Here is a 15,821-nt window from a genome sequence, read left to right on the forward strand (position 1 = left end):
CCCTCCCAGGCCCCCCTCCTCCCCACTCCCCTGGTGACTCAGAGGCCTGAGGTGGGTGGAGAGGCGCCCCGAGGATGGGGTGGGGCTTGGCGCTGAAGGAAGCAGGGGACAGTCCCCTCCCCGAGGCCGGGGGCCCCTACATTCTCGGGGTGGTGGGTGGCGAGGACCTGGGCACCAGGGGCCGCGCCCGGCCCCGCCCCGCGCGAGCCGATTGTCGTCGGGAGAAGCTGGCGGCGGGGCGGCCGTCGGGGCCTCGAGGCTCGGCGGGCGGGGAGGGCTGCGTGTGGAGAGGTTTCCTGAGTGTTCTGGGAGCTTCCGCGGCGGCGTGGGGGGGCCGGGGGGCCGTCCGCCCTGGCGTCCTTCCTTCCCCGGGCCGCCCTCGAGCGTGGAGGCGGCGGCCGGGGCCTGCGGGCTCCGGGGCGTCCTCGGGGCGGGCGAGGCCGGGCCGCCGCCTCCCCCCGCGCCGGACGTCCGCTCTGTGGCCGGGAGGCGGGCTGCGGGGAGCTGGGGATGGACGGATGGGGGGGGGCTGGCTGTCCCTCTGTTGCTCCAGATGCGGGCGGGGGGGGGGCGGCTGGTGGGCGGCACGGGGGCGGGGGGGGGCGGCTGGTGGGCGGCACGGGGCTGGGGGGGGGCGGCTGGTGGGCGGCACGGGGCTGGGGGGGGCGGCTGGTGGGCGGCACGGGGGCTGGGGGGGGCGGCTGGTGGGCGGCACGGGGGCTGGGGGGGGCGGCTGGTGGGCGGCACGGGGCTGGGGGGGCGGCTGGTGGGCGGCACGGGGGCGGGGGGGGCGGCTGGTGGGCGGCACGGGGGCTGGGGGGGGCGGCTGGTGGGCGGCACGGGGGCTGGGGGGGCGGCTGGTGGGCGGCACGGGGGCTGGGGGGGCGGCTGGTGGGCGGCACGGGGGCGGGGGGGGCGGCTGGTGGGCGGCACGGGGGCGGGGGGGGCGGCTGGTGGGCGGCACGGGGGCGGGGGGGGCGGCTGGTGGGCGGCACGGGGGCGGGGGGGGCGGCTGGTGGGCGGCACGGGGGCGGGGGGGGCGGCTGGGGGGCGGCACGGGGCTGGGGGGGGGCTGGAGGCTATGGCAGGGGCTCGGCACACAATCCCGAAGGGAGGAGGGCCGCTGCTCCGCGGGCTGGGCGGGGGTGGGGGGGACACGCTGCGGGCTCGGGTGCCCCCCCCCCACAGGGAGAGGCGCGGGGCCGAGGCCCCGACGGCCACCACTCTCCTCGGTGACAACTCGGGAGGGAAGCGCGCTGGCTGGAACCGAACCGCGGTCGGCCGGGCTGAGGTCGGGAGGCAGGAGGAATGGCCCCCGGCGAGGGGGGCCCTGGGCTCCGCGGAACCTTCTCGACGCCTTCCAGGCACTTCCAGCCCCCCCCCCCGGGAGGGAGGGCCGAGGGCGCGCGCCCTGCCCGCCCCTCAAGCCTGGCCTGCCCGCTGCGCCCCCCACTGTGTCCAGGCTGGAGCTGCGCCCCCCCCACCTGAGTAGACCCGTGGCCTCTGAACCCCACCTTCCCAGCCGGGCAGCGGCGGGGAGGCGGAACCCCGAGGGTGGGGACTGGCGGTTGGAGGGGGGGGGTGGAGGGGGGCCGGGCGCGGCGGGGGGGGGGGGGCTGGGAGTCTCCAGAAGGGGAGTCCTGGGTGGAAGCGGCGGAGCCTGGCCCAGCGGAGGGCGGGGCGGGCGGAGGGGGGAGCCCCCACCCCACCCCAGGCGGCGGGGCTCGGGCCGGGTGCTGGCGGGGAGGCTGGGGCCGCGATGGCGTAAGGCTGTGCGGGGAGCGACTCCGGAGTGGCCGGCGGCGGCGGGCGGTGGGGGGGCCCGGGCGGGGGCCGGGGGGCTGCCGAGGGCCCCGGGCCCCATTACCTGGTCCCCGCCCGGGGCTCCGCGGCCCCGGCCCGGCCTTTGGTTGCGGTGCGCTGAGTCTGGGGTTTCCCCCGGGGGCCTTTCTTGGGGCCCGCGGGGGCGGGGGTGCCGTCAGGCGGGGCTCGGGCCGGCGGGGGGCCCCGGGCCGGGGGCCCCGCGGGCCGGGCTGGGTGCGAGGGGGGAGGGGCTCTCCCGGCGGGGCAGGGACCGGCTTCGGGGGCCCGCGGGGCGCGGGGGCGCGCGGGGGAGGCCGGGGCTGCGGGGCGCCGGGGGCCGGGCGCCCGGGGGGGCTCGGCCGGGCGGCGGGGCGGGGCGCGGGGCGGCGGCCGGGGCGGAGCCCGGGGGCTTCTGCAGCTGGAGCCTGCGGAGGGGCAGAGGGCAAGGAGGAAAGGGGGGGGAGATGTTTCCAGAGCCCCGAGGGCGCCCCCGCCCGCCCCGCCCCGCCCCGCCGGGACGCGGCCCGGGGCCAGTGTCCCGGAGGCCACGTGGGGGTCCCCGCCTTGCCCGGCCCGGCCCCCCCTCCCCCGGGGCCCCCCTCGCCCCCCACCCCGGGCTCCCCTCGGGCGTCTCACCTGCTGGTGACGGCGGCGTCGGGCGCGGGCGCGGGGGCCCCGCCGCGGAGCCGGCCCGGGGGCGGCGGGGCGGGGGCGGGCGAGGGCGTGCGGAGGCCGACGGGGCGGGGGATGCGGCTCGGGGGCCCGGCCTTCCGGGGCGCGGCGGCGGCGGCGGCGGGGGGCTCGGAGGCGGGCGCGTCGTCCTCGGAGCCCGTGCCCGACAGCGTCTCGGAGGCGCGCCGGGGGCCCTCGCTGGAGGAGGACGAGGCGCCCGACGCCCCCGACGCCCCCGACGCCAGCCGCAGCCGCAGCCGCCCCTGCCGCTTCTCCATCAGCAGCCGCGCCAGGTCCTGCGGCCGCGCCGCCCGCCGGCTCCGCCACTCGGCGGCCGACAGCGAGCGCGAGGGCTCGGAGCCCGTGTCGTCCTCCGACAGCAGCACGGGGATCCGGCTCCGGGGCCGGGGGCCGCGGCCCGCGGGGGGCGCGCCGGGGCCGGGCGGCGGGGCCGGGGCGGGCGGGGCGGGGCCGGCGGGGGGCGGGGGGGTCCCCGGCCCCGCGCCGCCCGCGCCCTCCCTCTCCGGGGGCGCCGGGGCCCCCTCCTCGCCGGCGCCCGGCCCGCCCGCCCCGTCCGCGCCGCCCTCGGGCCTCGAGGCCGGGCCCCCCGAGGACATGACGTTCAGGTGGCTTTTCTCGGCAATGTGGACGAAGGTCCGCTCGACTTTGGTGAAGGGGGACGAGGCCGCGGTCGCCGCCCCCCCGGCCCCCGGCCCCGGCCCGGGCGGCTGCGGCTCGGACTTGAGCACGGAGGAGAGCGTGCCGGGCTCGGACACGTCCAGCTGGCTGCCCGCGGGCTGCGGCCGCTCGTGCTGCGGGGTCAGCGCGGCCAGCGTGCCCAGGTCGGGGTCCGGGGCCAGCTCGGCCGTGACGGGCGACCTCTTCATGTCGCCCGGGGACACCAGCACCAGCGTTTTGGAGCCCTCCTCGGGCTCCAGGTCCCCGTCGGCCGCCGAGGCGCGGCCGCGGCCCTCCCTGTGGTCCTCGGCCAGCAGCGTGGACGGCGCGCCCTCCTGGCTCCGGTCCGTGCTCCCCTCGCTCCCCGCGCTGCTCGAGCCGCTGCGCGGCCCCAGCACCTCCCCCAGAACCCCGGCTTCCTCCTCCTCCTCCTCTTCCTCCTCCTCCTCTTCCTCCTCCTCTTCCTCCTCCTCCTCGTCCTCCTCTTCTTCCTCTTCTTCCTCCTCCTCCTCTTCCTCCTCCTCGTCCTCCTCCTCCTCTTCCTCCTCCTCCTCCTCCTCCTTCCATTGGCCTGGGGAGGAGCCGCGGCCGGAGGGGCCTGGGGGCCGGGGAGCAGCACGTGGGAGAACCCCACTCTCCGGACCCTGTGGAGCAGCCGCGCCCGCTCGCGGTAGTCGGAGAGATCTCTCTTGAAGTGCTGGTAGGGCAGGCTGAGGGGCAGAGCCCGAGGAAGCCCGTTCATCTCAGAGGGGGGCGCCGCCGCGAACACCTGCGAGGGGGCGCACAGACCCTCGGGTCACCGCGAGCCAGGACCTCAGCCCCACAGACGGGACCCTGAGGTCTCCGCTCCAGCCGCCTCCCGGCCTGCACTGCTGTCTGGCACCTTAGGGGTTAAGTGCCCAGCGAGTCCCCCAGGCCCAGGGCCTTGATCCTGACCCCTCGCTACCCAACTTGCCCCTCTCTTCACCGTGCGCATCCTGACCCCACAACCTGACTTCACTGACAGAAAATGGCTGCCGTTAAGCTCAGCCTTCCCCCGCTGGGCCCCCGGTTCACGCTGCCATCCTAGCCATGCCGGGGGCTGAGACGTGGGGGGGAGGTCTGAAGGCATCCCAGCTCCAAAAGTCTGTGAGACTCTTAGCTCGAATTAACCCCAGAAAGCTGCAAGTGGAGCCATGGCTCCAGGGGGAGGACCAGAGCTTAGGGACGTCCGGGCACACAGTTCAAGCCCCAGGACCAGAAGCAAAGGCAAGACACCCGAGCCAGGGGTCTGCATCACTTGCTGAGCGGGGCTGAGCGGGGTGCGGTTGCTCTGCAGCAGCCCAGGAGCCGACAGGGCCGTCCTGTCTCACCAAAGAGAGGCCATGCCCCGGCCCGTCGCGGCGTGGCCTGCCAGCCAGCGCCGTGCAATCCACAGCCTGCGTGCGGACTTGAACTCAATGCACTTTCCCTCGGGGGAACCTGTGCGCAACCTCTGACCATGCAATGAGGGCGGAAAGCGTGTGGACCTCACCCTCCATTTGCCCCTTTCCTTTTGGACAGGAAAGGCACTTCGGGACTGCGCCCCCCCCCCCTCCACCTCGGTGGTGCCTTGTCTGGCTCTGTGCTCTCCTTCCCCCCACAAGCATCCCTAGGCCCCCACCATGCCCCGGGCTGGGAGGGCTGGCACGGCCTCGCTCGCGACGGTACCGACAGTGCCCGGCACTCCGTTAGCCTTTCACAACACACTGGGCCTCTGTGTCCCTGAACCAACAGCATCGCCCACCCCATCCTGGAGGCCCGCGCTGCTCCGACACCTCCAACACCTGCTCGCCCGCCCTCCTCCCCACGTCTGCCTCAGCCTGCCGGACGGTTCCACCAGCCACTGAGCTGTTCCTCCCCGTCCTCCACGGCCGTCCATCCTCACAGCTGCCCGGGGGATTGTCCTTTCATCTCTCTCTGGCCCCGCAGCCCCCAGGTGACACTTTCTTGGCTTGGTACAGGACAAGTTCTGCGTCCCCCCACACCTGGCTCTCGGTCCTGCCTCAGGTCCCCTACCCAGTGTCCCAGTCTTTCTGGGGCTACCAGTACTTCCCAGGGTGCAGCATGCATCGTCCGCTTTGCCAGAGGATCCCTCTCCCCCCTCTATTCTCATGAGGAATGCCCCCCCCCGCCTGCAACGGATGCTTTCCACAGATCCTGCCCGCCACCAAGCAGACGCCACCAATCCCGGTCTTCTACGTGTTTGCCTGCACCCTTCTATGCTCTGTGTGTGCATTTCGTCTGAAGGGGATCTCGCTCATTCTTTCGCTCACTCATTCCAGAAGTCCTCTTGGACCTCTCCTATCCCTGTCGCTGCGTTGCAGGCTAGGAATCTGTGGGTCAAGTGTTAAACGAGATACCCAAGCTGTATTGCAGATTAACACGGCACACTCTGGAGGCTCACCCCTGCAATCCCAGCTCCTCAGGAAGTAGAGATTGGATGATACTGGTCTGAAGCCAGCCCAGGCTGACAAATCCAAGAGATCCTTATTTCCAGTTAACCACCCAAAAGCTAGAGGTAGAAGTGGGGTTCAAGTGGTAAAGTGTCAGCCAGGAGCAAAAAAGCTAAAGGAGAGCATGAGGCCTTGAATTCCAGCCCCAGTACCAGCAACAAACAAATAAACTAATGTATGTCATGGAAGCAATACGCTTGCAGACGGCTCAACCAGTGTTAGCTTCCTCCTTCCCACTCCTCTTCTCCTGGTCTAGAGGCTGCCGTGTCCTTCCCCAGCCTGAGTAGGGCCTGCACCCCAAAACTGTAGCAGCAGCAAGGGAGCCAGGCGGCTGGCTGGGGCTTCAGTATAAAACACCACTGGCAGAGGCCAGGTGGGGGCAGGAGTCTGCGGCCTGGCACCTGCCAAGGCTGGGACTTCCCCTTCCCTCCCGCCACCATCTTCCGGTAATCTGCCACCTGGGAGGTGAGTGATGCAGACGGGAAAGGCCGAGACCCTGGAAGGAAGCCCTGGACAAACGCTTCCTTCTTTTCCATACCATCCATTCATTCTCATTCTCCCATTCCTTCATTCACGCACTCACATACTAAGTGCCGGCTAGAGTGCAGTGTGCCGTCCCTGGTAGACGGTAAGAGGTAGGAGGCTCTTTGAAGCTTTCGGTGATGGCACTGAGGGCCAGGGCCAGGCAGCCCCCAACACAGCTCTGAACACGCTTCTCTCTTGCCTGGATGCCCTCCCCCGCCCAGCCCCAGTCTGTGCCAGCGAGGATGCCCAGGTCCCCCCCAGGCCCCCCCACCACTGCAGAACTTTGCATATGTCCCCTGCCCCGTTTCCGACATCTTGGACATTCCTTTTGGGATACCCCTTTTGCACCATTCCCATCCAGAGGTAGAGGTGGCGGTGCCCACAGCCGGGACTCTCTCTGTCTCCCTCCACCCTTGCCTGCTCTGACCCAGGAAAGTGGAGGGATGACAGTCGAAATCAACGCTCACCAAGGGACCACTGGGCCACCAAGGCCTGAGGTGGCATTGGTGCGGGCAGCGGCCCGGCTTGAGCAGGCCAGCCCGGGATCCCACACCGGGGAACTTGGGAGGAAGGGCCGGGCGTGTGAGTGGGGACAGTTCTGGCTGCAGGCTGCCCCAGGTAGCATGCTGCCCTTGCCTCTCAAAGTCCCCGGCCCCCCTCGGGTCTGGCTTCACGCTCCTCAGGGGCAGAGCCTGGGCTCACTTCCTGCCGCCCCTGGTGGCTAAGTAGGCCCACTTGGCTGGGTCCCCAGTCACAGATATCTCATGACACCTTTGCACTTTGTCCCCTCGAGGCCCGTGGGCGCCGGGCAGTGGGGGCAGGCAGCCAGGATATCGCTCGACCCCAGCGGGCAGGGAAGCAGCTGTGCCAGGCGCCAACACAGTAGAGCAGGTCAAGCTCACACTTTCCTCAGGCCTCCATGGTAGCAAAGACAGAGGTGGTAAGAGCTGGATCCTGGGGGGGCGGGGGGGGAGGGCCCGGGTAAGATGAGAGAATGAAATCCTCAGTGAGCCCTTCCACGGGTTCCAACTCTGTCCGGATGGGGGAGGGCTGGGCTCCCGGCTTCAGGGCGCAGCCCCGGCCCATGTGTATCCTAGTCAATAGCAAAAGCGAGAGGAGGGGATGGACAGATCCCAATTCCCCCTGGCCACCAACCATGCTGGGCTCTCTGTGCCATTGATACTGGGGACAGGCTAGGACCCTGGCCAAGCCCAGAGAGAGACCTGCAGCGGCACATCAGCTCAAAGTCCCAAGGTGCAGGGGACAGGGGGCTGGGAGGCGCCCAGGGACAAAAGCAGGAGGGGGAGCAGCTGCCTCCGGGCCCTGTTGGCCTGGAGGAGGGCTTTGTCCACTCTCCTTCCCTCAGGGAACTAACTGCCTCACCACCTCCAGTGCCCCGAGACAAACTCTAGAGACAGCCACACAGCCACCTTTCCCAGAGGCGGCTCAGTCTGCCCCCCCCCCCCCAGCACAGCCAGGAACCCTCCCCCTCCCCTAGCTGGGTGGGGGCTCTGACCAGGGAGCAGGTTTCCGGCTCCACAGACCTCACACACTTGACCCCTCCGGGTCCCCCTGACTCCGACTGGGGTGCGGAGTATCCTAGGTGTGGGGGGGAGGGGACCCAGCCTTCGGACACCACCACCACCACCACACCTCGGCTGAGGCCCAAAGGGGAGCGGTGGGGCGTCTGCGGTGTCCCCCATCAGCTTCGCATCCCACCCTACATCTCCAGCGCCTCACCCCACCGAGAGCTGGGCGGGTCTGACCCTCTTCTTCCCTGCCTGGCACGCGCCTCTCCCCATCCACAGCCTTCTGCGGCTGGCCGGCCCCTGCCCCTGCCCCCCAGCCCCTGGCCGCCCCCCCCCCCGCTCCCCTGCCCCCCCCCCCCGCCCCTGGCCTGCCGCGGGGCCGCGGGGTGAAAGAAAGCAGGCCGAGGCGCGGGTTCCTGGAAGGCGTCTTTAATCAGGATTTGGTAGTACAGAAGCTCTCCGGATTGTCTGCATGAACATACAGGGACTGAAAAAGGCACAAGATCCCTCGCACAGCCGCGGGTCGGCGGGGCCCCGCGCGCGCGTGCCGGGGCCGCGTGCGGGGCGCGTGTGCCGTCCCGCCCGCCCGCCCGCCCGCCCGCCCGGGGCGCCCGCGCGCGTCGGTTTCAAGTGTTGGTTGTGTACAGTACTCGCAGTCTGGGGCGGGGGCTCCGTGCATGCTCGGCTGCCCGCCGGGGGCCCCGCCGCGGCCCCGGAGGAGGACGCACCCGGAGAGGGGGAGGAGGCGGCGCCCGCCGGCGCGGCGGGGTCCCGTGCATGCTGCGGGCGGGCGGTGCAAGCGTATGATACAGTTATTGCAGTGCGGGGCGCAGGGCGGGCCGGTGGGGGAGCTGGGGGGAGCCGGGGGGGGGGGGGTCCCCGCGCCAGCCGAGCCCCCCCCAGCCGCCCGGCCGGGAGGGGACCGGGGCGGGAGGAGGGGCGCTCAGGGGGCCCCGGGGCCGAGCTCGCTCGGTGGCGGGGCGGAGGGGAGGGGGCTCGAGGGGGGGCCCTGGCCAGGCCCCGCCCCCCGGCCCCCAGCCGTCCGCCCGGGCCGGGCCCGCCCTCCCCACCGAGGCCCCGAGGCGTCGACGGAGCAAGTGCAAAGGAAGCGGATGTTGGTCCCTGAGTTTTATTTTCGGGGGTGGGGCGGGGGAGAGCCGGAGGGGGGGGCAGGACGCGTGGGGACCCCCAGGGCCCCTCGTGTGAGGCGGGGGCGCGGGCGGAGGCGGGCGCGGGGCTCCCCCACTCTGGGCTCTTTGGCATCCCACTGCCGGGCGGGGTGCGGGGCGCCCGCCCCGGCCCAGGAGGCGGGAGGGGGGGAGGAGGGTCGGGGTGGGGGGGGCGAGCCCCGCCAGGCCCGCCCCCCGCCGCGAGCCCGGGGGAGGCGAAGCCGAGGAACGTGGGCGCCGAGGCGGGCGGGCGGGCGGCGCGGGCCGGGCGGGCCCCGCGGGCTCCCGGGCCGGCCCGGCGCCCTAGCAGCTGGTTACTGACGACTACATTCGTCGTGCGGGGCGGGGCGGGGTCGATTACAGTTAGGAAACCTGGAGTTGCCTGGACGGGGACTTCGTGGACCAAGTGCGCGCTCGAGACGCCGGCGGCCGGGCGAGCCGCGCCGCGCCCCTCCCTGCGCCATGGAGCGACCGACGGACGGACGGACAGACGGCGGAGCCGGGCGGGAGGGGAACGGAAGAGTCCACCCCCCCCACGGGCTCCCGGGCTGGGAAATGGGGAGGGCCCCCCTCCTTACATCTCAGAGGCCCAGTGGAGTCCTGCCCCTCAGGCTGGGAGGGCCCCAGATCTAAACGGAATTCGGGGTGCAGTGGGGTGGGTGGCGTCCAGGCCCTCCTTAGAGATCTACGCTGTCATCCCCAGAACAGCAGCAAGTAGAATACACCATGAGCGGTGTGCCCACAGCCGAAGCACCCCGCCCACACTCCGTCCTGAAACGGGGTCCCCTCCCTGACCCACGCAGTGGAGCTAAGGGACGCCAGCTCCCGCACCCACCCCTGCCTGCGCAGACAGCACCAACCCTCCCCAGGAAAAGGGGCCTGCCAGGGCAGAGGACGGGGCTGGGACCAGCCTGGCTCAGAGGTGCCACCCACGGGGCAGGGCTGGGTGTGTGTGCACCCCCAGACTGGAACTGCAGAGGGACGTGGTTGGGCTCAGGGTGTCTGTGGATGGCTGAGTGCTTATTGCTGTGGCTCAAGCTTTGTGAGGCTGTGCCTTTGTTATTGAGAATTTCATAGAACCCACTGAGGGAAAAAACACCAAACCAGTCCTACTCCACTTGCCATGAACAAATCTGCCACACACCCGGGCACGTGTGCCCGCGCCACACACACACACACACACACACACACACACACACACACCCCACAGCATGCCACCCCTAAGCTCTGCTCAGGCTCACAGGGTGCTTCGGGGTCCCCTCCTCCCAGAGACTGGCTTTGTTTGGCTCACACACGCATCTTTCCTTTAAAAATCCTGCTCTGGGTTTGTGTTTCTTCCAACCAGACGCCAGCCATCTAAATTTTTTAGTGCCAAGCATTAAAAACGGGGAGATCTCACATTAAAATAGTAAGACGGTGGCGGCCACCGTTTGAGCTGTGGGGAGTGATGGGCTGACTTCTTGGATTTACCACGGTCCACAGACGGCCAGTTCCCTGACACGGCCGGGTTTCTGTGTGAGTTGATACTTATTCAAAGTCTCCTGGCCAACGCTCAGGGGAAGCCAGTATCTGCCCTGTGAGCCTGCTGAGGTCAGGGGTTCAAGCACCTGCATTCTCACTTAAGTCTGCCCACCTTATCCCTAGTGCTGCTAGGAGATGCTTGGGGCCAGTGCTGGGCTGGGGGAGGGGCTTGGGGGATGGGGTCCAGCCGTTTCAGCTGATCCGTGGCAATGTGAGGTTCGGAGGGAAAGAATGGCTCAGAGACAAGCCCCCTCTTTCTAGATCACATGGGAGGTGGCCCACAGAAAGGCCCATGAGAAAAACAACACAGACCAAATGGGTACGGACGCCCGTGGAGCCAGACCTGTTGTTATTCAGCATGGGCGGCTTTCCTACATGTCTTTGATTAATCTGTTAAGTGCAGTAACGCTAGGATCTACCTTATAGGGTAGTCTGAGGTTTTGAATGAGTTAATATTGTAAAGTGCTCACATCCTGGCCTGACACGACAAAGCCCTGTGTGCCAGTGACTTAAATTAAATAGAAAATAAATAACTGGAGGACACCACTCCGTGCAGGGTGTGGGTACAAAGTACAAAACACCACCTTTAAAGCACAACAGAGTGCTGTTTCCAAAGCTGACTTTGGGGAGGGGAGGGCGCCTTCCCCAGGTACAGCACCATTTCTCTACACGTTCTGGCCTGCGCTCTGGAAAAATCTTACAGCGAAAAAGAGTCTACCTTACCTAGGAGCCAGGCCGTGTAGCCCCAAACCCTGCCTGGCTCTCCATCCAACACTGGTGGCTCAGATGACCTTAGCAGTTCCCCAAAGTCAAAGCCACCCTGAAGAGACAGTCCGTTCGGAGGTCCCTTCTTGCTCACTCTGAGCTTTATGGCTTACAAAGCACCTTTCCACTCCAGAGACTATGCAAAAGGATGTCCTCGGAAGGACAAACGTGTTGAACCTTGCTTTATGCTCTAAAGGAGACTCTGGGCGCCCCGCTCCCCCGAATCACGGGGAAGGCTCCGGAATCAGTCATCGTCGTAACGCTTTTAAAACGAGGCCCAAGCCAGTGCCGTTGCTTTTGGCAAGTCGTAAGGCACTTTGGGGTCTTAGAGTACCTCGAGGGGGTTCTGGTCACAGAGATGGAGTTCTGCTCACGGGTGGTTAATGGAACTCTCCAGAAAGGATGCCAGATCGCAGAGTGCTTTGTTTTGTGGGACCCCAGGGCGGCTAGGCTACGGAGTGGATGGTGAGCACGACGTCCTCACGCACCCCTGCTACCCCTGGAGGGTGGGGCGAGGCCGGAGGACAGGGGGGCCATGCCAGAAGCGGGGAGTGGGGCCTCTGTACACCCCAGCCCTCGTGTTGTGCTTGTTTGCTGTTCTTGCCCAGAGGGTCTCCCAGCCCCTCCCAAACCATAAGCTTGGGTGGGAAGTGGGACACAGGGATTCGAACCTGCGATGGCTGGACATTGGCGGCTCATGCCTGTGATCCTAGCTGCTCAGGAGGCTGAGATCTGAGGATTGAGGTTGGAAGCCAGCCCGGGGAGGAAAGTCTGTGAGACTCTCATCGCCGCTAAACTACCAAAAAGCTGTATGTGGAGCTGTGGCTCAAGTGGCAGAGGAGGGCCAGCCTTGAGGGGAAAAAAGCTAAGAGACAGTGCCAAGGTCCTGAGTTCAAGCCCCAGTACCAACCAACACACGTGCGCACACGCACACGCACACACACACCCCTGTGATGGATGGAGAAGCAGCTCTGGTCCAAGATGCTCTCATTAGAAAAGGTGGGGAAAGGTGGGGAGGTGGAGGGTTGGAAAAGTAACTGGCTTATGGGGGTGGCTTGTGCAGATGATGCATCAAACCATGTTACCGTGCTGGCCTCCTGCAAGACAGCTGGGCCACGGCACTGCCTGCCACCTGGCCACGGCCTCCCCCCCTGCAAGCTGGCCAAAGGCCCCACCACAGGAGCAACCCACAGGTGTGTGGGAGCAGAGAAGGAAGCTGACATCAAAGGGGGGAGGGGAGGGGAGAGGCGCTGGGCGAGAGCAGAACACAGGACACTACCAAGGACTGCACAGACATCCTTCTGGCTCCCTAGCAACACACGTGTGCATCCTCACACACACAAGGCCGCAGCACTATGCAACCTTCATGAGTACCAGTCACCTGGAGACTTACATAAAGGACACTCCCAAACGATGCGGGGCGCAGCCTAGCGTCCCTCCCTGGCACACGCACAAACACTTGTGTGTGAACATACTTGAGCACACACACACATGCACACTCAGCACAGTCGCACAGTACCCACCATTTTGCACGCCGGGTCTCCTCTCCTCCCACGCCCCCTCTGACACCACCAGGGGGAACGGAGGTGCTGGCTGGCACGGGAAAGGGAAATTTGGCATCCCTGCAGTAACTGGCCAGGGGTGGAGAAATGGGCAGAGAAAGAGCCGGGGACAGACATCTTGACCTCCTCCCACCTGACTTTATCACCACCCTGGGCACCACCCAGGGACCAGGGACCCCCGGGGGTGCAGAGGCGAGCTGCTCCTGTCTAAACTTGTCCTGAGATGCTGTGCTGCCCCAAGCTCACGCCCCCCCTGGGCGGGGGGGGGGTGGAGTCCCCATTCACACGTGCGTTTAGTCTGGATCCCTCGCTGCTGGGGTCTAGCTTGCCTTCAGTGGCAGATCCGGAACCCCTCCCATCGATCCCCGGCGCCTGAGCCGAGTCAGACCGGGGAGTTCAGGGAGTGCGTGTATGTGTATGTGTGTGTACGTGTGTACGTGTGTGTGCACCCGTGCGCAGTGGACTGAGCCCTGGTCCTTTGGGGTTGGACGTGGGAGGGAAGGACTCGAAGCTCTGTGCCCATGGCATAGGGAAGACTCGCCGGGGCACTGGGGGCGGCCCACTCCCCGCTACAGAGCACAGAGACGTCGTCCCACCCCACCTACCCAGGCGAGGCTGGCTGGCCACCAGACGGATGGGCGCCAAGACACAGGCCCGCTGGCAGGGCGCGGCTCCCCCCACCAGCCTGGGGCGGGGGTTCAGACCCAGCCGCGCCCAGAGACCCTAGATCCACCACCACCCGGTGCCAGCGCGGCGGCACACCTCCGCCTCCCCTCCCCTCCCCGACACCGACTCCACGTCCACTGGGGTCCCGGCCCGGCGCCCGGCCCGCCCGCCCGCCCGGCACCAGGGGGCGGGGCCGAGCCTCGGGGGCGGGGCCGAGCCTCGGGGGCGGGGCCACCGCCCGGAGGGAGGGGGGCCGCCGCTGGGGGGTACTGCGAGGGGCGGGAGGGCGGCGGGTCGGTGCCGTGGTTATTGCGTCCCCGGGAAGGGCCCCGTCTCCGCCGGCCCCCCCGCCGGCCCCCGGGGGGGCCCGGCCTAGGTCTTGTGGGTGAACCGGGCCCACACCTGCTGCAGCTGGGACCGCGAGATGCGGAGCACCGAGGGCACGAGTCTGTGGTTGCCGGCGGCCAGGGGCGCGTGGCGCCGGTGCGGCGCGCGCACGGGGCTGCTCTCGGCCGAGCGGCTGCGCTGAATGAGGGACCCGGAGGAGCCGCCGCCGCCGGGGTGCGGGTAATGCTCGGTCTCCAGCGTGGAGGAGGAGAACACGGAGGACGCCAGTCGTCGCAGGGGGCTGTACCGCGGGAGGGAGTGCCCCGAGAGTCTGTCCTCCTCCAACTGAAAGAGACCAAGAGAGTGGAGGGAAGAGAGGCGTCAGGCACAGACTGGACAGCTCGTCTCGGGGCCCCCGCCGCTCACAGCCCCCCGCGCCGCGCCGCGCCGCCTCCGAGCCGGCCCCGGGGCCCCGGCGGCTCCTCCGGGCCCCGCCGCCGCCGCGCGCAGCCAGGCCGCCCCGAGACCGCCGCCGCCTCCGGGGAGCCCTCCCGGCCTGGGCCCGGCCCCGGCTCGCCCTGCAGCGGGGCCGCCGCCTCCGGGGAGCCCTCCCGGCCTGGGCCCGGCCCCGGCTCGCCCTGCAGCGGGGCCGCCGCCTCCGGGGTGCCCTCCCGGCCTGGGCCCGGCCCCGGCTGAGCCTCCCCGTCGCCCCTGTTCCGCGTGGAGCTGGCGGAGGGACGCGGCCCCGCCCCGGCCAGGCTCCGTGCTGTTGGCCACATCTGGGAGCAGCGTTCTCTTACAGCCTCGCCTCCACTTCCCACTTGTTTGTAGTGCAGTGGAGATAAAAGTCTCATGGCCTTTCCCTCCCGGGCTGGCTTCGAACTTCAGTGCTCAGATCTCAGCCTTGTGACTAGCTAAGATGACAGGCCTGGGCTTCCTCTTTAACATGGGACCAGAGCGGCTTCCACTTGGCCAGGTGTGGGACAGGAGTCCCGGCCCGCCTGGCCAGGGTGGTGCTGTGTCTTGTGTCTGTCACTCCTCAGAATGAGGACCTACGGGCGGGTCCCACGGGAGGGGCAATCGGCAGCTTGCACGTGCCCATCCCTGCCCTCGGAGGCAGCCTGGCTGGTGGGGCGGGCCTGGCCCACAGGTAACCACCCTGGGCGCGCGGGACCCCTTCCCACCCCGAGCTCTTCCTGGGACTAGCTGTGATGTGCCAGTGATCACACTCAGCTCCCGCGACGCACGGAATGGGAACACGGGGGACTTGGCATGAGCCTCCTGCAGAGTGGGGAGAACATTCCAACAGAATCCTCTGCCTGCTTCTTTTGGGCCAAGTCTAGAATCCTCCCAGGCTAATCCTGTCTGCAGTGAGGATGGGGGAGGCCCAGGGACGAGGTGCCGACGGTACCCCAAGTCCCCGCTCTCAGCACGCGTGGGTGCATGAGTGTAGCATCTGATCAGGAGATGGTCGGCTGGCCACCTGGGACCACCCCCCTGTCCTCAAGGTGCAGCTGGAAAGTCACCTCTCTGAAAGCACCCCAGCTTCCTACAACCCCACAATCCTAGCAGCCTCCTGCAAGTCTGCAATCCTATCAGACAGGCATTCCCCTTCTCCTGCGGGGCCTGATTGCAGTTGTCCCTTCCGAGACCTCTCACCCCTCCGCCGGACTGTGAACCCTGAGAGCAAAGGATGTGAATGAGGCCTCTGGTCCTTTGCCCCCAGCCCCCCGCAGCCTGCCCAGCTCGTGACAGGGAATGCTTTGGCCGTTTTCCAGCAATGTCTGTGTACTCAGGGCCTGGTAGTCACACACAGCCATCACATACAGGCTGGCCCCGCCCTCTTCCCGGCTGGCCCCGCCCTGGAGCAGAGCCCAGCGTGTCCACGCACGCATGCACTCCAGGTGTGCACCCCTGCCTGGCTGGCATCGTCCTCTAGGTACCCACGACTGCGGACACAGCTGCCCTCATCACCCACCAGACACGGAGACCACGCCAGGTCTTGGAGGGGCTCCCCAAGGACAGGTGGCAAGATGGCAGTTGTATCCCTAGAGACTTGGAGCCCCCCCGGGGTGGAGAGTCACGGACAGGTCGAGGCGCGAGTGAGGCGCAGAGCCCCCGCCTCGCCTC

The 15,821-nt window shown here is 68.4% G+C and overlaps 1 protein-coding gene across 1 annotated transcript in view; it reads right to left on the bottom strand.

The window, feature by feature from the left end:
- Positions 1-1,863: 1,863 nt before the first annotated feature.
- Ttbk1 (tau tubulin kinase 1) overlaps positions 1,864-15,821 on the bottom strand; it is a 36,655-nt gene continuing 22,697 nt past the window's right edge. The window contains 4 exon segments of the mRNA XM_048347732.1: positions 1,864-2,046; positions 2,048-2,228; positions 2,440-3,695; positions 3,698-3,922. Coding sequence (XP_048203689.1) covers positions 1,864-2,046; positions 2,048-2,228; positions 2,440-3,695; positions 3,698-3,922 — 1,845 coding nt within the window.

The sequence above is a fragment of the Perognathus longimembris genome, chromosome 6, assembly GCF_023159225.1.
Source record: "Perognathus longimembris pacificus isolate PPM17 chromosome 6, ASM2315922v1, whole genome shotgun sequence".
NCBI classification, from domain to species: domain Eukaryota; kingdom Metazoa; phylum Chordata; class Mammalia; order Rodentia; family Heteromyidae; genus Perognathus; species Perognathus longimembris.